The 21,940-nt window shown below is 40.7% G+C and overlaps 1 protein-coding gene and 1 pseudogene across 1 annotated transcript; both read right to left on the minus strand.

Annotated features, from left to right (window-relative positions):
• Positions 1-3,487: 3,487 nt before the first annotated feature.
• HRG (histidine rich glycoprotein) lies at positions 3,488-13,383 on the minus strand. The gene is made up of 7 exons (XM_006171463.3): positions 13,109-13,383; positions 10,614-10,730; positions 9,689-9,779; positions 8,611-8,777; positions 7,888-7,968; positions 5,841-5,942; positions 3,488-4,337 (listed from the first exon to the last, which is right to left on the minus strand). Exons 1-7 carry the CDS (start codon positions 13,289-13,291, stop codon positions 3,567-3,569), a joined length of 1,512 nt encoding a protein of 503 aa, XP_006171525.1. The 5' UTR covers positions 13,292-13,383; the 3' UTR covers positions 3,488-3,566.
• A 2,176-nt stretch (positions 13,384-15,559) lies between these two features.
• LOC102478477 (non-histone chromosomal protein HMG-17 pseudogene) lies at positions 15,560-16,141 on the minus strand (annotated as a pseudogene).
• Positions 16,142-21,940: the final 5,799 nt, after the last annotated feature.

Here is a 21,940-nt window from a genome sequence, read left to right on the forward strand (position 1 = left end):
TTTCTTTCTTTCTTTCTTTCTTTCTTTCTTTCTTTCTTTCTTTCTTTCTTTCTTTCTTTCTTTCTTTCTTTCTTTCTTTCTTTCTCTTTCTTTCTTTCTTCTTTTCTTTCTTTCTGCCATGGGATGCTTGCACTTGGCCTGAGAGAGACAGAGAGGAAAAGCAAGAAATCGCCCCCTAGTGGGGATGGTCATACCACAGTCCCTTCTCCCCCATTTCCTCAGGATTTTGGGCACACGTGCACACATGTCTGGTGTGATTTTTAAGTCACTGGCTCTGGAACTCCCGTTGTGGTTGGCCACGTGACAGTCCAGTTCCGTAAGCACCACTACCATTTTGAGAAAGTTAAACTATAATATGTAGAGAGAGGAGATCTAAGAGTAGGCTAAAGATGCTGGTTTCGACGTGTTTGCGATCAAATCTTACTGAAAAATAAAGTTGAGTTCTCTGCTGTTACTGCTGTTGACACAATCTCGAGCTTGATAATGGAGAAAGCCCCTGAAAAAGAAGGGTCACTGGGGCTGAGTGCGGGCCTTTAATGGTGGGCAAGATTATGAGCTTGGCAGGAAATCCAACCTAGGTTCTTTGTTTATTTTAATTAAATTAATTAATTAATTTTAATTTGACCAGAGAGGGACAGAGAGAGAGAGAGAGAGAGAGAAAGAGAGAGAGAGAGAGGAAGTGAGAAAGTAAGCCACCAAGTCTAGGACTAGAACCATGGTTGGCCATGTGCAAGACCAGTGCCTTTAACCACCAAGCAACCTGCTGGCCCACCTATCCTGGATTCTAACCTAACTCTGCACTTAACTGCTGTATGACCCTGAGCAAGACTGGCTTGCATAACCCTCCTGATTCTGTTTCCTCATCTGCAAAATGCCAAAAATCATAATATCTTAATGGATTTTTTTTTAAAGACATGAATGAGGTATTATTTATGAGGGCCTGGTAATTAGTTCTTATAAATTACACCTGACACTAGCGAAAGACGGTTGAGAGTCCCTGACTTACTGACATAGTCCCAGGTGCATGATGACAGCAGAAGGTAGGTTCTAACAAGGGGGTGAGAGGGGTTGCAGGGAAAAAATAAGAGTGACAGAGACTTGAGTAAATTCCTACCTGAGAGGAAGGAGGGAGGAAGCAGCAGAGACGGAGGAGTCAACAGCAGGAAGGGTGGGAAAATGAGTGAGGGTCCCTGGGAAAAGAGTAGTCATGGCTGATCACAGTGGGTATTTCAGAAAAGGACTTGGAGGAACCAGCAGGTGGCATGGTGGCTAAGGTGCCAAATATTCCCACATGGCTGACCACTGTTCTAGTCCTGGACCTGGTGGCTTGATTTCTCACTTTCTCTCTCTGGTCAAATTAAAATAAATGAATGAATAAATAAAATTAAATAAATAATAATAATTTTTTTTTTAAAATAAGAAGACTCAGAAGCAGGACTTAGTGGCATATTTAGGAGTGTAATAAAGAGTAGAGAATGTGGCTTTGGAGGAGGCCATCAGGGTTCTAATCCCAGTCCCGTGATTTACTGTGAGGTCTCAAACAAGTTATCAAATCTCTTTGTGCCTCATTCATCTCTAAAAAATGTTGACTAAAGTTGCACATTTAAACAAAAATGGAATTAAAGTATGAGTTTATTTTGGTGCAAAAAAATTTAAATCCATGCATAGTTACTTATTTTTTATTTAAACAATGTTTCCCTTTCTTCGTGATTTGAGTGTATGCTTGAGAGTGAGAGAGAGAGAGAGAGAGAACGAGAGAGAGAGAGGAGGGGAGCACCCTGCGCAGGGTCTGGTCATGACACCGTTCTCCTCCCTGCGAGCCTGGGATTCACACAGGTATGTGGCATGTTTTCAGGCTAACTGGGTCTGGGACTTGAACCATGGTTGCCATGTGTGACCCTGCTTCTCCTGAACAGCATGTCACCACTGTACCACGGAGCTGGCCCTGCTTAGTTTTTCGTTGTGTGTGTGTATGTGTAGTTATGTACTTCTTGGAGACCCCCTTGTGCTTTATAATTTTTCACACACCTCTCAAATGTGAGGGGGTGACATTTTCAGTTATAAACCTATGTATTTTTTTGCCTGCCTCCATTTTGCCTTCCTCTATTCCCATTCCAGTAGCTGACCCTGGGTTCATGCCACCCTGGCGAAACGTGAGTCTGTAGGGTGACGTTCAGCTGGTGCCCATAAGTATAGCCACCCTAGCTGTTCATGGCTGGGGACTACTCTGATTGACCATTGTATCTGATCAGTCAGTGCTTGCCTTCTATTGGTTAATAAATACTTTGAGTATCAGAATATTTGTGACTGGGTGCTAGAATGTGTCTGAAGTCTTATGAGCCTGTTTCTCAATGCTTATGTCCTGATTTGGGAAGAAGGAAAAAGAAAGAGAATTAGAGGATGGAGGAAAAAAAAAAAATCTCCTGGCATCAAAATGAATGACGTGAGAGTAGAGAGTTTCTAGCCGGGGAGAGAAGCTGAGGAGAACAGTGGGGCTCCGGGTTCCTGAGGCAGAGAACCAGATTTAAAGAGTGATGTGGATCTAGTGAGTATCCATCAGCGGGATGGAGTGATGGGCCAATGGTCAAAGAGTCAGATTCCTTCTCATGCCTACCTCTGAAACACCTCAGTACTGTGTGAGATTCTAGACCCATGGTACAACTTTGTGTGTGGAGTGGTAGGATGAGGGGAGCCCAAAAAGGACTGAGATTAAGCTTCCCATTAGCCCAGTAGGATGGCAATCTGAAATTTTTTTTTTTTTTGCGAGATTTTCACTATAGGTCGCGTGCACTCGCCAGACAGACAGAGAGAGACATTAGAGACAGAAAGCGAGAAATCACCCCCCAGGGGGGATGGTCACGCCACAATCCCTTCTCCTCCATTCTCCTCTCAGGATCTTGGGCACGCACGCACACGCGCCCGGCGTGAGTTTTAAGCCACCGGTTCCGGGATGCGAACCGCGGTCGACTACGTGGGAGTCCAGCGACATAGCCATTACGCTAACTGCTGGTTCCCGCAATCTGAAATTTTGTCCTGAAAATAAAACATTTCTTCTGTACCTGAATATATGATCACAAGTCATATCTATGACCGTCTTTGAGATTTTTAGCCAGAGCTTCGTCCACTTGATAATTGCATTTGGAACTTCTTTTTCCAAAGAGAAATTTAGATGACTAGAATTAAATACTAGGAAAGAATTTGGGTAGTTTTGATAATAATAATCCTTTAAAGTGAAATATGTGTACCTTCTTGCTATGCCTAGCTATTAAGTAGTAACGGATACTCTAGAATTAGAAGAATTAAGAAAGAAAGAAATTCTGAGAGTCAGAAATTTGCTTCATGTGATGTAGAGGCCAGTGACAGAATTAACTACTAAGTTGAAGCACTGTTTCTCCTCCTTTCTACTCCTGTCCCTTCCCATATGATCTCCTTGTCGTCCACATTTTGCCCTATCCTGAATATGAAAGCAAGGTTGAAATAACTATAATGATTGTTCACATTTTTATTTATGGTTCTAACGCAGAACATTATTTATTTTACTCCATCAAGGCCAATAAACTCTGAGTTTATTTTTGAGATGAATATGCAAAAAACTTGGAAACTTGTGGAAAATCAACCTTGAACGTCCCTGGACACGATTCAGAGGCTGATTGAGGGAAAGGTTTTAGAAGATTGTCATGATCTGGCAAGGAGAAGCTGGGGAAATTGGCTTCAGGAAGTGGAAGAACTTCACCTTTCTCTAATGGAGGGAGTCGGTAAATATATCCAATTCGTCTCCAGTGGAATGGAAAGTGTCCTTTACCTGGCCCTCTTTCTTCTGAATGCCTATGTGGGGGGCCGTGGCCATGGTGATGGTGATCTTGGGAACCTTTGCTATGGGGTGGGGGGTCACAAGGTCCATAGTCATGGAAAGCATGACCATGGGGATAGTGGCCATGAGGACGGTGTCCATGGGGATGGTGTCCATGGGGACGGTGTCCATGAGGATGGTGTCCATGGGGATGGTGTCCATGGGGACGGTGTCCATGGGGATGGTGTCCATGGGGATTGTGCCCATGGGAATGGTGTTCACTGGAACTATGATTATGAGGGGGTCCTTGGGTTCTACCAATGCCAAATGGGGGATGATGACATCTTGACCCTGAAGGGGGCAACCTATCTGGATGATCTTTGTCTTCTGGGGGAGGTGGGCATCCAAATTTATGTGGTCTTGGAGGATGATGATCTCTGAATCCACCAGGCTTAAATGGAGGCTTGCTGACCCAAGAATGCTCATGCTCACCAGAGTGATGACGATGGCCCAGATGGGGTCGGACATCGCTGATGTTTCTGAATTCCTGGAGTGAATGTTATCATGGAAGACAAAAGGAGAATTCAGATATTTAACTAATTTAGATCAATGGCTCCCAGACTTTGGGATTCCATAATCAATATAAAAAGTAGGATATCGGGACCAGTAGATGGCATAATGGTTACACTGAACTCCCACGTAGTCACCTGCGGTTCTAGTCCTGGACCCAGTGGCTTAAACTCATGCCAGGCATGCATGTGTGTGTGCCCAGGATCCTGAGAGGACAATGGAGGAGAAGGGGTTGTGGTGTGGCCATCCCTCAAAAGGGTGATTTTTCTCACTTTCTCTCTGTCTCTTTCTGTCTCTCCAGCAAGCACATGCACTATATATATATATGTAAGATATCAAAAAGGGGTCCTTGAATTTTTATCTAGTCAAGTTCACAATGAAAATAAAATAAAACTATTACCTAGCACCATCATTGTTTCAGGAAAGAAATACTATTGTGACAGCAAACAAGTAAAATAATCTCAGAGTAGATGATGATCTTTAGATAGAATAAATGTTACATCATGAAAAACTTTCATTATTCTAAGTTTTCTCATTTCAACATAAAGTGGCGAAACTATGGTATGGAATGGCACCCATCTGTAGCCCAATATTTGGAAAACTTATGCCTTATAATGGATACTCTCAATGGAGTTCTGAGGCTTGATAATATAAACATTCTTACTCCTGAAGGATGGACCTCTTTACTCTCCTTGTTCAGACTTCATTTATTAAAAAACCATGTGGAGCCACATTCATGGTGACAAACCTGCCCTTTCTTTCTTTCTCTCTCTCTCTCCTTTCTTTCTTTCTCTCTTTCTTTCTTTCTTTCTTTCTTTCTTTCTTTCTTTCTTTCTTTCTTTCTTTCTTTCTTTCTTTCTCTTTCTTTCTTTCTCTTTCTTTCTTTCTTTCTTTCTTTCTTTCTTTCTTTCTTTCTTTCTTCTCTCTCTTTCTTTCTTTCTTTTTCTTTCTTTCTTTCTTTCTTTCTTTCTTCTTCCTCTTTCTTTGATTTGAGACATAGACTTAATTTTTTTTTTAGTTTTATGTTTTTGATTTGCCAATATAAAGCTAAAGTGAATAATATCTTTGGGCTTATCCATAAAGCTTTTGGAGATAAATGGAAAACATTGTTTTGTATTTTATTTTGTATACAGCAGACTTGAGGCTAAGTTATTTTTCTTAGGTTCTATGTTTAATTATAAAAGCTAAGAATTGTTAAGTCCTAGCACTGGAGTTCTGTCTACAGGACGATTTTCAAAATTTACTGAATTGGTCATAATTAGCTTTTCTGCCAACTCATACTCCTCCCCAGTTTTTGGAAAGCAAAATTCATACTTTTCGTGTCATATCAGCAATTGCACACCTTTCCCCAGAAGTCTGTATCTCCCCACCACGCACTCCTCACACACACACACACAACCACGATAACCAAATCACCAGGTGTGCGACTATATCACTCAGTCTAGTATTGCTCACAATAAAGGCCACTTAGGCAACCCACCTCCAGGTCAAAGACTTCACAGTCTATTATGAGGTTCTCTGGGGTTTCCAAGTCAGAGGCTTCTGCATCATAGATCAGATGTGCTCTGCAGAATCCGAAGACCTACAAAAGAGAGAGAGTGCTGTTACTGTGTGCGTGTGTGTGTGTCTGCATGTGTACATGCGTGTGCATGTGTGAGTGCATTTGTGTGTATATGTGTGTGCATGTGTACATGTGTGTGCATGTGTGTGCATGTGTACATGTGCGCACACATGTACAGGAAGCATGAAGGTGCCTAGCCAGAGTTGTGAACTTCTAAATATTCAGGAAAGGAAGACTTTTTAAAAAGCAAGGGTAATATTATTGGATAGCCTTGTCAGTTATGTAACCATCTTTCCTAGCCTACACTTTGTGTAAGCTCCAAAGGGTTTCATTCCAAGTTGTCGTGGTTCTGGTCCGCGAGCAGGTACAGCCCTGGGCCTCCCCATGGGTGGTGTGAGGAGTATCTCCGTGCAACAAGCCATTGCTGCCTTGCATTTAGGCTGCCTTTACACCCTGAAAGCCCGAGCTGCCTGTGCCTAGAGAAAAGTGGGATGGTGTAAAGAGGGATTTGCGTAAGTGGCACTTAGAGAAAAGCCTTGGAAATGAGACAGCCAGTATAAGATGAATTTGCATGGGCCCTGCAAAATGGGTGAGTGCTGGTCCCTCCCTAAGAATGACAGCTGTAGCTGGCTACCATGCCTGTGTTCCAGCGGCCCACTAACCCAACTGTCTAAGTTAGCCTAGGACAGGGTGACTTTTCTTCCAGAGAGACTGTCAAGCATTGAAGTTTCGAGTACAGTTTTGGAGTTGGACAGGTCTATGTTGATCCTGGCTTCACCATTTAGTAGTGATGTGACTTTAGGCAAGTGACACAAAATTGCTGAAACTCAGTTACCATTAAATGGGCAAAATACCATCCATCCACAGGCTGTGGGAGGGCCTAATTAAATGAAATACTGCTATAAAATACTTAGCACTGAGCATTCTTTTCTCCAGCTGCTATGGCTCTTCAACACAAAGATAGCTAAAAGTTTCTGGGGGAAGGAGGTAGAGAAGAGACCTGTCTTTTCCACTGGCCACTGAGCAAGATTCTACCAATGGAACAGGTTCAGATAGAAACTTTGAACAACCAGAAAAGGAACCTCGTCCTGTCCAGCCAGGGAGAGTGGATTGTTAAATGTTAGAAAAATTCTGGACTTGAAATCAGAATTAAACTTGGATGCTCTAACATTGTCTAGCTAAGGTGCCGTAGGCCAACGGATAAAATTCTTGGCCTGATTGGGAACTGAGCCAAACGCTCGCTTCTTCGCAGAGGGGTTATCAAGAGACAGCAACATATGCGGAAATATTTTATAAAATGTAAGTCACCCTGCGAGTGCTGGTGTTATTGATAAGACCTTCTGCACGTATGTGAGTACTAACTTGTAAATAATTGCTAGAAAAATCCCATTAGACTGAGCATGTGAAGAACTGGATTCTAATCTCAGTTCATCTGTGAACACTGGCCAGACCCTTCACCTACTAAGCCCTTCACCTTCTCACTTGTCAAATGGGATCCAGGAGGGTGTTAATGAAATGGCTTGAATGAAATCACTTGATGTGGAGGGTTGTCATACGAGCTGGTTATTAGAGTTATTGGGTCACCGGAACAGTCGTGATTTTTTTAACGTCCTAGTAACTAAGCCTTTCATCCTGATAGATTTACAAGTTCGGTTTTAAGATGAGGTATTTATCACGCATATTATAAAATCATATTTTCATGATTCACTTATCTTCTCGATGCCTAAGTTTCCCCATCCGGAAATAGGAAATGAAACTATTAGGCTGTCTGGAAAGTCATGCCATATTTTTCTATGGTTTTCTGTGCAAAAGTGTGTCGTGACTTTCCAGACAGCCCAATGGTCTCTCCCTCGTAGGATGGTGCGAGGGGTGATAAGTTAACGTATGTGTAAAGTACTTAGAACAGTGGCAGATAAAAAGTGCCTCTAGACAATATTCAGTTTTCCACAGACATTGTTATACTCACCCTAGGGTATCTGGGGAAACGGTGCTTAGAGCAGTTCCTCACGGAGAAGTCCACATAGTAACCAGTTCTTTCTCCTCCTCTCTGAACAAATGGGTTCAAAATAGTTGCAGAAAAAGAAATAATTTTATTTATTATTATTATTTTTTGGAGAAATTTTTGCTATAGGGTACGTGCGCTTGCCAGAAAGACAGTGAGAGACAGAGAGACAGAAAGTGAGAAATCACCCCCCAGGGGAGATGGTCACGCTGTAATCCCTTCTCCTCCATTCTCCTCTCGGGATCTTGGGCACGCACGCACATGCTCCCGGCATGAGTTTAAGCCACCGGGTCTGGGACGCGAACCATGGTCAACTACGTGGGAGTCCAGCAACATAGCCATTACGCTAACTGCTGGTCCCAAGATTGGATGATTTTTAATGACTCCTATAATCCTAATATGCTGTCTTTCCCTCTTTTCTTTTTGACTTTGTCCCTCATCTCTATCAAACATCCACTCTCTCATTTCCACCTACACACCCTCCAGAAAATTAAAAAAAAATATATTAGCATGAGAGCAATACTTCGGTGCCTGCTATTTGTCTATCATAGCCCCAGAGGCTGCACCAGGGGCTTTAGTTAAAAGGGAAGTCGAAACAAGCAAGCAAAGAGCGTGCATGGCTCAGTTCGCCCCTGGCAGGTTGACGCCTGCGCTCGTGGACTAGAGGCCGACAGCGGGGGCACTCACCGCTCTTATGACTCTCTCTACTTGGTCCACTCTGAAAGAAGCAAAATCACTATTCTCCTTTTTGTATTTCTCAAGGGCTTCGTTGGCTTTTTTTCTGTAGGGTTCAGTATTCTCAAAGAAATCGAAGAGCACAGGGCTGTCTTTGGTATTGGTTAGTGCTGGAGAGACTAAAGAAAGATGACTGTCACAATATGGGTCAGACACAGCCAAGTCAGTGCTGGGACTCGTACGTGCAAGTATGGTGGCGAGAGCAGCAATAATTTCCATTTCACAGATGAGCACACTGAGGACTGGAGATGCTAAGTAAGTTGATTGTTCGAGATCAATTAGCCGAATTAGCAGCGGAGTTACACGGCTAGTCCTTCCTTTCCTTCTGATCTTTCTTTTTTTAAAAAAAATTTCATTCATTCATTAATTTATATACATTCAATCACATTGCTTAGCTGACGAAGTGAACATTTCTGTATGTGAACATTTCTCCCCAGTCCAGTCGATCAAAAGGAGGGATACAGAGGCAGAGCATTGACGGGGTGGGGAGGTGTGGTGTTACCCTTCTGATCTTTCTGATGCCCAGGTTTCTGCGGTGGCCTCTCTGCCCCCACCTCAGATGCCTTCACACTAGCTCCATAAAATGCCAATATTTTAATGAACTCTTCCTGCCTTTGCCAAGGAGAGAAAGATGTTACCAGGAAGAGACCCTTAAGTGTTTTCATTCTTTCTTTAAAGGGACACAAAAATAAAAAATGAACTTTGATGATAGTGTGTATGATAGTATCAGGTCCTCTGGAAAGTTCTGACATATTTTTCTATGTTATTTCTATGCAAAAACGTGTCGTGACTTTCCTGATGACCCAATATCTTTAACTGGAATAGCCAGTGTATTCATGCTGGGAAAATCCATTTTGCAAGCTGTAATGATATACAGTGATTGTATAAAACAATTTTTTCACTTAAAAAAATTAAAAAGAGAAAGGGATCCTTTCTGACAAGTACATCAGACATTAAATAATGAATACCCCTGTATGCTTGAGTTCTAGATTAACCTAGACTTAATTAGCAGTCTGACAGATTACCATACCAGAACTTGTGGTGCAGTTGTAGTCAATCAGGCTCAGATCTTGAGATTCATTGGAATGTCTTATAGCTATCACCTTACATTGTCCAATCACCTGTAAGAAAGAGGGTTTGAGTCATTGCCTACTATCTCCCTCAGACATGACGGAACAAAAAAGGTGATACAACATACTCCTACTAAGTATTCAAAATGTATTTGGAGTTTCCTTCATCAAATCCTGTCTCACAGTCTGTATTTTCTTACTCTGCTTCTCTCTGCTGCGTACTATGGGCACCTACAATCCTCATAAGAACCAGAGAAAAACTCTAAATGGATCATGACTATATCCCAAATGTTTTAAAGGGATAAAAATACTAAAATTCCTAGTTGTGTAACCTCTTACTGTCTAGTAGTGAAATATTTGTTCATTTTTAATCTCTCCACCCTCCAGATGCAGAGAGCCCGGTATCTGAGGATCCACGCTTAATGTGCAGAACAAGACATCATTTCTCACTGCAACCCATGCCGTTGGCCAAGTTTATTAATGGAACCAGTCTTCTCAGGACACAATTACACAGCGAGTTCACAGACTCAGACCCACAGACCATCAGGGCTGGAACGGATCTTAGAGTCCGTCTACTCCAACCTCTCCTTCATTATGTGCTTAAGGAGACTGGAATCTAGGGATATTAGGTAATCTGTCCAAGGCCTCCAAGCTGGCCATGCTAGCCTGTGAGACCACAAACCCTGCTGCCTGATCTTGAACTGAATTCTCAGTAACAGCTCTCAAGACAGTCTTACTCAAGGGCAGCATAGTCTTCATGGATCTCAAGGCAAAAGTTGCTCTTACTCTCTCCAGGGTTAGCCCAAGCATGTGACTCCCAGGCGTAAGCAGAGAAGATGGAAAGTAAGAATGGTGAGAGGAGGTTATGGTAGCCTGGGTACTTACTATTTCGGACGGACGTCTAGAATAAGCCAGTTTACAGTCATCCCAGTGTTTCCTGGATAGGACCGAACAGTCAGATTCTTTCACTTCTAAGACCAAATAATAGACAGTTGCAGAATCCTGAGGAATGCCAAGAAAGCAACAAGTGAGTAACATGTGGGAGCCCAGAGGTTGTGTTTTTATTATTATTAAAAGTAGCCTCTTTACTTATGAAACAGAATTCCTCCTCCTCTCCAAATCTTTGCAATGATCCTAACTTTGTATCATTTGACCTATTTGTTTGAATAAATAGCTATCAAGAGTTAGTTACACATTTTTTTTTGAGAGGTTTTTGCTATAGGGTGTGTGCACTTGCCAGAAAGACAGAGAGAGACAGAGAGACAGAAAGCAAGAAATCACACACACACACACACACACACACCCGGGGGAAGGCCACACTGCAATCCCTTCTCCTCCATTCTCCGATCTTGGGCACACACTCACATGTGCCTGGCATGAGTTTAAGCCATCGGGTCCGGGATGCAAATCGCGGTCGACTATGTGGGAGTTCAGTGACATAGCTGTACGCTAACTGCTGGTCCCTAGTTACACATTTTTTAAAAAATTGGTCATGTTTCTTCTGCTCATGAGCATTAAAATGAATTCACTAAATGACAGTATTGGTTTGGGTGTAGGTGTTGATGGTATATACTTGGAATTATAAAGGATAAAAATCACATTATAATCTCCAATCTACATTTGCAGTGTTTCTTACCCAGTTCTATCCTAGAAATTGAATTTTCTGCCTTGATGTGTCAATTTGTCCAACACTAAATCCATTCCCTTCTCTTACAAACCAGCTACCTCTCTCAACTTCCCTTGATAATTAATAACATCAATAAACTTATTGCCTTATGCTCTAGTTTTAAAAATGTAAATTTTAATTTTTAAAATTAATTTTTAAAACTATTACTCATACATGAAATCACTATACATCACTTAGATTGTGAAGAGACTTTATCCAGCATAATATAATTTTTTTTTGAGAGGTTTTTGCTATAGGATGCGTGCATTCACCAGATAGACAGAGAGAGATAGAGAGACAGAAAGCGAGAAATCACCCCCCAGGGGGGGTGGCCACACCACAATCCCTTCTCCTCCATTTTCCTCTCGGGATCTTGGGCACGTATGCACACGCGCCTGGCGTGAGTTTTAAGCCACCGGGTCCAGGACGTGAACCGCGGTCGACTACGTGGGAGTCCAGTGACATAGCCATTACGCTAACTGCTGGTCCCTCAGCATAATATAATTTTGATGTCTTCTTTTTCTGTTTTTGCCATCCCGTCCACAGGCCACGGATGGCCTTTCTTTCGGAATGTCTTTCCTGTCTATTTCTCATTCTAATGCCTTCATTTCCATGATCTAGATACAGGAACTAGCACCCCAATTCATGGCTATCACCTGCTTTCATCTCCTCAGGCAACACTGTATCCTTTCCCCTCCCGTCCACTCTGCCACCTCTCAGAGATGACACTGTGCCATTCACCTTGTGTCTTGTACGTGTGATGGAGAGCCTAGAGTGAGACAAGTGGTCAGTAACTTGCTGGTTGAATCCTAAATCCCTGTATTTCTGTGCTCTGCAACCAGCAGTGCCCTTCTCTGCAATACTTTAGCAAGGGAGTCACTCTGCTCGTCTTCATCATGCCGCATGATCTGGCCTCTCTGATTCCAGTGTTCCAGCAAAGGGAGAACAGTTTACTTTTCAGGAGAAGAGAGAGGGCTTCAACAGCCCTCCATAATCTCTATCAGCCCCTCAAATATACTGTAAATAAGCATATAATTGAAGTGAAAACAGTCAGCTTGCTTGGCTTAGAGATAATTCCATTCTCTCTTCCAACCCGATGGCTGTTCCAGAGGCACACTGAACTTCTAGACTCTTCCCCCGCCCCCATGTATGGTCAATTACTCCCTAACACCCTCCTTTCTGAATCCCTACCCACATAGTGATTGTGTGCCTAGAATTCACCTGAAATGCCTTTATTCAGGTTACTCAAATCCTACCCATTCTTCAAGCTCCAACTGAAGCCTTCTCCCATCTGATCTCAATAGATCTCCTTGCGTTAAATTGTTTCAGAGTTTATATCACGTACTTGGTCACTGGAATATATCCTATTGTCACAGTATGCCTATGGATGTCAACATATTATTATTATTATTTTCTTGAGGGCAAGGCCCACAGTTTATTCTAATTTTTTTGGTAATACTTAGCATTTGCCTGGGGTCAGCATAAATGATTTTAAGTCCTTACCGATTGATAATAATTATTATATTTATATTTATAATCATATTATAACAAACATAGGTTGAAGAGAAGAAAAATAATCTAGAGTAGCCTCGCAAATGAAACGGAAGACCCTAACAAATCCATGCATTGTGCAAAGCGGTAAGCTTAGGGGCTACAGTCAGATGGCCCTCGAGCGTGGCCTCCCAGCTCAGCTCTACCACTGGCGATTCCTCACCGCTTTGTCCAAGTGGGCGTCAGCGACCCGCCACAGCTCGAAAAGGTAGCCATTCCGTCGCCCTTTATTGATCAGGTCTAGAGCCTTCTCAGCCACAGGCTCAGTAGCATCGCAGTCCGTGGGACTCAGAGCACATGAATACTGCAGTGTGATCAACAGCAGGGCTGCAGTGAGCACCTTCATTTTGCTAAAGCATTCCTGGGTCTGGCCTACCACAACAGAGAACTTTATACAGACTTCCTGAAGCACACACACAACTGGTATGCTGTAATGATACACACGATTGAACAAAGTCTTTATACACTGTTGTTGTGTAACTGAGGATGTTAACCTTGATCCCTGGTTCAAATATCTGTCAACAGGCTGTAAATGATTAGCAAGTCCTGAGGACAGAAAAACTGAGACTTGCCAGCAGTGAGTGGGTGAAACTGATCTGCACAGATCTGGATATTTCTAGTAGGTAGTTGACCCAAAGTGTGTTTCTGACAAAGGCACTGCCTACATTGAGTGTGTGTAGGGTTAGGGGGAACTAAGAGTGAAATAATTTTCCATCCTGTCTGCCTTGGTTGTCAATATCCGTCATCTATCCCCTCGTTGGATTATGACACTTAAATTGCTGTTAAACAAAAATTATGGGAGCCCATTGTTTTGGAATGAGCTCCTGCAATAGGCCCCACCAGACCAGAATAAATCAAAATGGAGTCACTCATGCTAAATGCCACATAATCGAACTGAAGCTTTAAATAAATTTAGATAAATTTCAACATAGGCCAGCTTTTCCTGAAAAAAGAAGATTTCAGTCTACCTCAGTCAGTATAATAAGGAAGTTCCCTTTGACTCAACCCTTTTAAAACAGTAACCTGAAGGTAACCAATTAGCTTTTTTCTCTAAGGATCTGTTTCCACCTCACAAAACTCACTGTTCTGCTATTGCCCAATGGGAGCTCTCATCCTTAATTAATCACAAATAAAAGCCAATTCGATTTGTAATTAAATGTGTTGCCATTTGACACTCCTCACGAGAATGGAACTGCATTATCTAAGGGAGGTAACATTTTGAACAGTCAATATCATGAAAGGAACTGACTTCAGATGAAATGGAATGAATATGAAGCTGTTACTGGGGGAATCAGATCTGAATTTCCAACTCTGCTGTCGTACTTTCTTTCTGTGTGACACTGGGTAAAACCACAGAGAACTTCTCTCATTGATGAGGTGTGCATTAATACCTCTTGGCTGGCTCGCATGATAATTAATTCTTGACACATATTTGGTGCTTAATAAATGTGTTAATTATTATTATTAGTGTGGCTGAGAAGAATTTGGGGTGCCCCATGTTATCTCAGTTCTTGGTGTCCTTCAAAGCATGCCACAAAGAATTGGTTCATGTGGAAGAGGACAGTGGTGAGAGCAGGAGTCAAGCAACTAGACGCCCATCCTGCTGTGGGAGGGGTTCAGCCATAGGGACAGGACTGGGATACATTTGACTCCCTATTTCCAACCCTCTGAAGAAACCATACACCTATGTGGAACCTTAATACCAGCAGAGGCCCACGGCATCAGAAAGGACCAGAGAACTCAGCATATGTTCCCTCCCACTGCCAAGAAGCAGTTGTTCTCTTAGGCAGCACCTCCCTTCCTTCCTGTTCTCTCACTACAGTGGATTTACAGTGATGGTTCTCAGTCTCGGCTTCATAATGAAATTACCCAAGGAGCTTTACAAAGCCCTGACGTCCAGGACTCCCTCCAATATAATTAAATCAGAATCTCTGGGGATAGACCAGGTACTGGTAATTTGGAAACTCCCAGGTAATTCCAATGCACAGTCAAGGCTGAGAACCACTGGGAGGCTAGACAGAACTGAAGGGAAGAAAGAATCCAAAGAGTGAAATGACAAGGGAAAGTATGTGAACAATAGACTTTCAAGAGTTACCGATGGTTTAGTGAGCACTAAATGTGGAAAAAATATGTTTTGAATAATGTCTGAGATTTGAACTTTATTTTTTTTCCCAAAGCCAAACTGTATCCAGTTTTATTAAAGATATTTTTCATAAACAATCATGGTATTTCAGGCAGGACATGGGCAGACAATCATTAACAGTATACGACAACTTTCAAACTCACTTCTTCAGTGGACTACCAGAATCAGAAAGCCACTATAAAACCCAATGAAGTCTTCATCTGATGCTCTGAACAGGAAAAGTTTAGAGCGAGGGTTGACATTTCACATTTAGCATGTTGTTTAACATCTTTTCATGAGCTGGCCCTGACTTTCGGGAAATGAAAATGGCAGAATTATCAACCTGAAGATCCAAGAATATGGAAAAGGAAGTGCTGCTCCTTTGAAGGACGCCATCTCAATGCCATTGGGAAGTCCAGGTTGCCTGATGCCCTAGTATAACTAATTTCCTATGGTCAGGTCCCACAGGTCTCTGGTGTGAGGGAGCTAAGTCTATGCTGAAAACAGAGAGGGAGAGGACATAAAAGCAAATGTTGAGTTTTCCAGAGCACCAGGCATCTGTGCCAAGATGGCAGTGTGTGTCAGGGAATCCCTCCTCTCGGGAGCCAAGAGGAGTCTCCCAAAACTAAAAGGGAACGATGTTGTCCAAATCAATCCAGCTTCAGAGACATTCTATTAGTGATAAATGCCCCTTCCCCCCAAAAAACAATCAAGTGTTCTGTGTGCTAACAACATAGCTTTAAAAAAAAATAGTATTTCAAACTGCACAGTCACCAGAAGGACACAGTTACCAAACATGCACACACTTTGCTTGGCATCTCCAGCACCTTCAGCTTCCTGTGCCTGGTCTGTTTTGGCACCTCCATTTTCTGCAGGGTTATTCCCATCCTTGCCAACATCAGCTTTTTCCCTTTTTCCTTTGGGTACCTTCTCTCCCTTCTTTGCAGGGCCCTTTTGAGGCTCTGGCTTTGGAGGAGCAGGTTTCGCAGACAACCTTGCAGATCTCCTCTGTGGTTCACCCTTCACCTTGACTGTATCTCCTTTAGCCTCCCCTTCAGCCCTTCTCCTGGGCATGGTTGCAACCATGGCAGGACGAAGGTGCTGGACACGGAGGATGCAGCAGTGTTCAGGCTTTGGTCAGTCCGGGGGTCTCTCGCCTCTTCACACTGTTCTGAGATTTGAACTTTTAATGTCAGCAATATTGGCTTTCAGGTACCTAATGGGACTACTCCTGTGTATCTCAGAATGACAGGAACCGTATGGAATCTGCTCAAGGAGTTGTTAGGTTCTCGCAGGAGGACGGGGAAAGCTAATGATTAAAGAAAAGCTTTTATGTTATGTTTCAGTGACTTGAGACTCTACTTAAGCCTTGTTATCTTGGCCACCCCCAACATGGAGTGCCCAGGGTATAACAAATGCTGGTGTAGGGGAAGGGAGGGGCATGTTGAGGGATGGGAAGAGGCACTAAGAATGAGAATATGCTTTTCCTGTCTTACTATTTTGCTGAGCCTTATGAGTCAGTCTGTGAGAGCCATGCATCCTTCCCCTTGCTGTACTGAATCCTAAAGACAGGTATACAGTGCACATGATGCCATTCCTGTAAGTGAGGGGGCTCCAGGTGACACATTTTAAGGAGCATAGTGAAGGTGCTGGGTGGGGATGGCAGGAGGAGGCACAATGATGGCAAGTAGGAAAAACATTCTGTCCTGAAGAACTGTCTGATCTAAGAAATGACATTGGCTTTGGGAAAGGTTCCAACTGGCTTTGCAGAAGCTCCCTGGAGAGTCTGGAACCAAGAATGGCCTCAGAAGTGAAGATGAGAGGAGAGTGATGACTTTTCACAAGACAGTATCCAGGGCAGAATTGGGTAGATAGATTTTCACCTCCCCATTCTCGTTCTGGCATAGAGTTCTTTTCGGGTGTCCTGATCATATTATAGTATGCTCTCTGTTTGTTCTTTGCTGTTTGTTTGTTTTTATTGCTAGAGGGCATGTGCACTCACCAGAGAGACAAAGTGAAGGCACCCAAATGGGATCTGGTCATACGGCAATCCTTATGCTTCCATTTCTCCTTCCTGTCAGGATTTGGGGCATACATACACATGTGGCTGAGACTTGAGCCAGAGTTGGCCTTGTGAGATCTGGTTCCCTAAGCATGGGGCTTAACTGCTACACTACAGGGCTGGGCCCAGAATTTTTATTCTTTAAAGTTACTTTTACTCCTAATAAAAACCTTTTGCAAAAATGTGAAAATATAAAAAGCACTAGGGACCAGCAGTTAGCGTAATGGCTATGTCGCTGGACTCCCACGTAGTTGACCCATGGTTCGAGTCCCGGACCCGGTGGCTTAAACTCACGCCGGGTGCGTGTGCATGTGTGCCCAAGATCCCGAGAGGAGAATGGAGGAGAAGGGATTGCGGCGTGGCCATCCCCCCTGGGGGGTGATTTCTCGCTTTCTGTCTCTCTGTCTCTCTCTGTCTGTCTGGCGAGCGCATGCGCCCTATAGCAAAAACCTCTCCAAAAAGTATATATATATATAAAAAGCACTTTAAAATTTTACTTCTAATTTCACAAGTATAAGAAAAATAAACTATTTATAATATATAATTTATTCATAGGCATTTTCTATTTTAATATGTATTATATATTTTGCATGATTGGACATATTCTATATATACAGGTAGTATATATAGAATAAATAGAGTAAAGAGACAACCTTCAGAACAGGAGAAAATATGTGTGGCTGTGTATTTATTTACTTATAACTTATTTGTTTCAGGTATTAATAAAAGATACAAAAGTCTTATAGATGTCTGTATTTTTTTGTAGGATTTTTTAAAATTTAAGTTATTTTAAGTATACCATTTTTGTCATAAACATAACCACTACACAAAGAAAACACATCATCAGAATTTTACAGAATATTATAAAATAAAAATGAAACCTCTTTTTTTCATCTACCAATGACCAAACACTTTCTGAAGAAAAGAATTTTTAAAACACTTTCTGAATCAGCACATAATAATTGTACATATTTATGGTATAAAATATGTAGTGATCAAATTAGGGTAATTAGCATATTTGTCATCTCAGATGTTTATAATTTCTTTGTGTTGAGAACATTAAAATATTTTCTTCAACCTATTTTGAAATATACAATATATTATTGTTAACTATAGTCATTCTATTATGGGATGGAACACTGTAACTTATTCCTTCTATTTAACTGTAACTATTACTTATCAGGCAAACTCTTCTCATGTCCTTCTTCCCACTATCCTTCCAAGCTTCTAGTAACCACCATTCTAGTCTCTACTTCTAAACCTGCTTTTTTTTTTTCAAGCATGCACACATGCTTGGTGTGTGTTTTAAGTCACTGGGTCCAGGACTCGAAGTGCAATTGACTATGTGTAAGTCCAGTGACATAACCATTACACCATCTGCAGGTTCCAAGACATACTTTTCAAGATTCCATGTATGAGATCTTGCAGTATTTGTCTTGGGCCTGGATTATTTCACTTAACAAAACATTAAGTGGCTCAATCATGTTGCCACAAGTGACAAACCTTCATTCTTTTTATAGTTGAATAGTATTCCATTGTGTAAATATACCACAGTTTCTTTATCCATTTATCCATTGATGGGAACGTAGGTTGATTACATATCTTTACCATTGTGAATAGTGTTGAAATAACCATGGTGTGCCCATACCTCTTTGACATACTAATTTCATTTCCTTTGGATATATGTACTCAGTGGTAGAATTGCTTGATCATATTGTAGTTCTACTGATATTTTTTTTGAGTGGTCTCCATGTTGTTTTTTCATAATGACTGTATAAATTTACATTCCTACTAAAAGTGTGTAAGAGTTCCTTATTCTCCACATCCTTACCAATACTTTATCTTTTTAATAATAGTTGTTTTAACTGGGGTGAAATGATACCTCATTGTGATTTTCATTTGCATTTCCCTGATGATTAATGATACTCAGCATTTTTAACATACTTGCTAGCCATTTGTAAGTCTTTTTTTGAGCAGTGACTATTCAGAACTTTCACCCATTTTTAATAAAATTAATTTTGTTTTGCTATTGAGTCATTTGCATTTCTTATATGTTCTAGATAATAACCTGTGTTAGTGAGATGCTTAGGTTTCACATATTTTATCCCATTCGATAGGTTGTCTCTTTACTCTGTTTATTGCTTCCTTGGCTGTGCAGAATCTTTTAGTTTGAAGGACTCCCATTTGTTTATTTCTGCTTTTGTTGACAGTACTTTTTAAGTTTTATCCAAATGTTTTTGCCCAGACCAATGTTATGAAGAATTTTTTCTATGATTTGTTTTAGCAGTGTCATAGTTTTTGGTCCTACACTTCAGTATTTACTCCATTTTGAGTTATATTTTTGTAAGTGGTGAGAAATAAAAGTCTAGTTACATCCTTCTGCACGTGTAAATCCAGTTTCCCTAGCATCATTATTGAAGAGACTTTGTGTTTTGGCATACTTCTCAGAAATCAGTTGGCTGTAAATGTATGGATTAATTTTGGGGTTCTGATTGGCCTATGTGTCGGTACCATGCTATTTGGTTACTGTAGCTTTGTAGGATATTTACAATTCAGGTAGTATGGTGCCTCCAGCTTTGTTCTCTTTGTTCAAGATTGCTTTGACTATTTGGGGTATTTGTGATTAAATACAAATTTTGTTATTATTATTTCTGTGAAGAGTGTCATTGGTATTTTAATAGGAATAATATAAAATCTGTTGATTGCTTGAGGTAGTATGTACATTGTAACAATATTAATTCTTCTGATCTGTGAACATGGGGTATATTTCCATTTATTTGTGTTCTCTAAAATTTCTTTCATCAGTATTTTGTAGTTTCCATTTGTAGAGATTTTTCACCTTCTTGGCTAAATTTATTCCTAGTTTTTAAAAATTATTATTTATAGATAGTTTTCTTGATTTCTGTTCTCCCACCTCCCCATTTATTTACCAGAGGGCATATGCACTTACAGAGAGAGAAAGTACCCCTCAGTGGGTCTGATCATGCTAAAGTCTTTCCCCCTCCATTTCTCCATTCTATCAGGATTTCAGGCATGCATGTGCACACATCCTGCACGGTTTTTAAGCCACTAGGGCCGGGGCTCGAATCGCAATTTTAGTCATGTGGGTTCCTGTTCCCTTTGAATGGTGCTTAACTGCTATGCTATGGGGCCAACCCTTAATTTCCTTCTCATATAGTTTGATATTTATGTATGAAAACAATACTGATTTTTACGTATGTATGTTTTGTATGTTGTATCCTACAACTTTATAGAATTTGTTTATTAGTTCAAAGAGTGTTTTAATGGAATCTGTTGGATTTTGTATATATAAGATCATGTCATTTGCAAAGAGGAAAGATTTTACTTCCTTTTTACAATTTGGTTGCCCTTTATTTCTTTTCCTTGCCTAATTTCCCTGGCTAGGACTTTTAGTCTATGTTGAATAAAAGTGGTGTAAGTGGGCATCATTGTTTTGTTGCAGATTTTAGAGACATATCTTTCAGTTTCCCATGTCTGGTATGATGTTAGCTGTGTGTTTGTCACATATGGCCTTTATTGTGTTAAGGTCAATTTCATCTATACCTAATTTGCTAAGAGGCTTTATCATGAAAAACTCCTGAATTTCATCAAATGCTCTTTTCCCATTGTTGAGATGATCGTATCATTTTGTCCTTTATTTTAATAATATGATGTATCATGTTTGTTAATTTGCTTATGTTGAACAATTCTTGCATCCCTGGAATGAATCACACTTGATTATGGTGAGTAATTTTTTTGATATGCTGTTGGATTCAGTTTGCTAATATTTCGTGGAGGACTTTTGCATCTATATTCAAAAGGGATATTAGCCTGTAGTTTTCTTTTTATGTGTGAATCCTGGTCTGTTTTTTTTTTTTTTAATTGATCTTTTCTTTCTCTTTCTTTCTTTCTCTTTATTTTTAATACTTTTTTTCAATTTCAAGAAAAACAGGTTTTTTTCCTGAACCTTTTTCTTTTTTTTAACTTAATTTACATTAATTCCCTAAGCATTGTCACAGCATACAAAATGTGATTTCCCATCCACAATATACTGCATAGTGGCTTAATCATACACGTTATTATAAAAAATTTCCCATTTCTAGTTTCCAGTATATTTTTTTACCCCTATTTCTGTCCTTTCCCACCCTCTTCTCATGCTATCTCTGGTGTCTACAGTTGTCTTCCATTCCTTTCCCCCACACATTGTATTGATCACACAATTTCTTAAATAATCTAACTACTTTCAATAGCAAGTTCACTAGGTACTATTAAGAAAACCAGTTTTAACTTAAATTAAAGAAATGTAAGGAACTTTGCTTAAAACTTAAAGCCAGGAAACAGGTTAGGATTCTGTTAAAATGATAGGTACATGAACCTATCCATATCTCAAGACTGGGCACAAATCTTTACAACCAGATAACAAAGTCTACAAGAAAATCAGCAATGTTTTAGTTAAAAGTCATAAAATTATACTTCACCAATTCAGTCTCATGTACTTTATCTTCTGTTGTGGTTCAATTTTCCTGATTAAATTCTGGGATATAATATTCAACTCCAGACTTGTCCCTATGATTAAGTTGGCCATTTTCTTAGTTTTTGAACTCTTTTTTTCTGTGTGTCTGTATTTAATTTTCCTGATACAGCACTCCCTTGAGAACTTCTTGGAGATCTTGTCTGGTGCTGGTAAATTCTTTCAGGTTTTGTTTATCTGAGAATGTTCTTGTCTTTTCTTCCCACATGAAAGATAATCTTGCTGGGTACAGTATTCTTGGATGAAATTGCTTTTCTCTTAACACTTTGAATATATTTTC

Source organism: Tupaia chinensis, unplaced genomic scaffold (genome assembly GCF_000334495.1).
Source record: "Tupaia chinensis unplaced genomic scaffold, TupChi_1.0 Scaffold149658_1, whole genome shotgun sequence".
Classification (NCBI taxonomy): Eukaryota; Metazoa; Chordata; class Mammalia; order Scandentia; family Tupaiidae; genus Tupaia; species Tupaia belangeri.

Bases quoted from the DNA above. Each gene is read 5' to 3' on its own strand.
- HRG (XM_006171463.3), bottom strand. From the start codon at position 13,291: ATGAAGGTGCTCACTGCAGCCCTGCTGTTGATCACACTGCAGTATTCA. The intron at 5,943-7,887 runs GTGAGTATAACA...TCTCTTTTGTAG, and splicing joins GTTTCCCCAGATACCCTAGG to GTCTTCGGATTCTGCAGAGC. The intron at 4,338-5,840 runs GTGGGTTGCCTA...CATTCACTCCAG, and splicing joins GTGAAGTCTTTGACCTGGAG to GAATTCAGAAACATCAGCGA.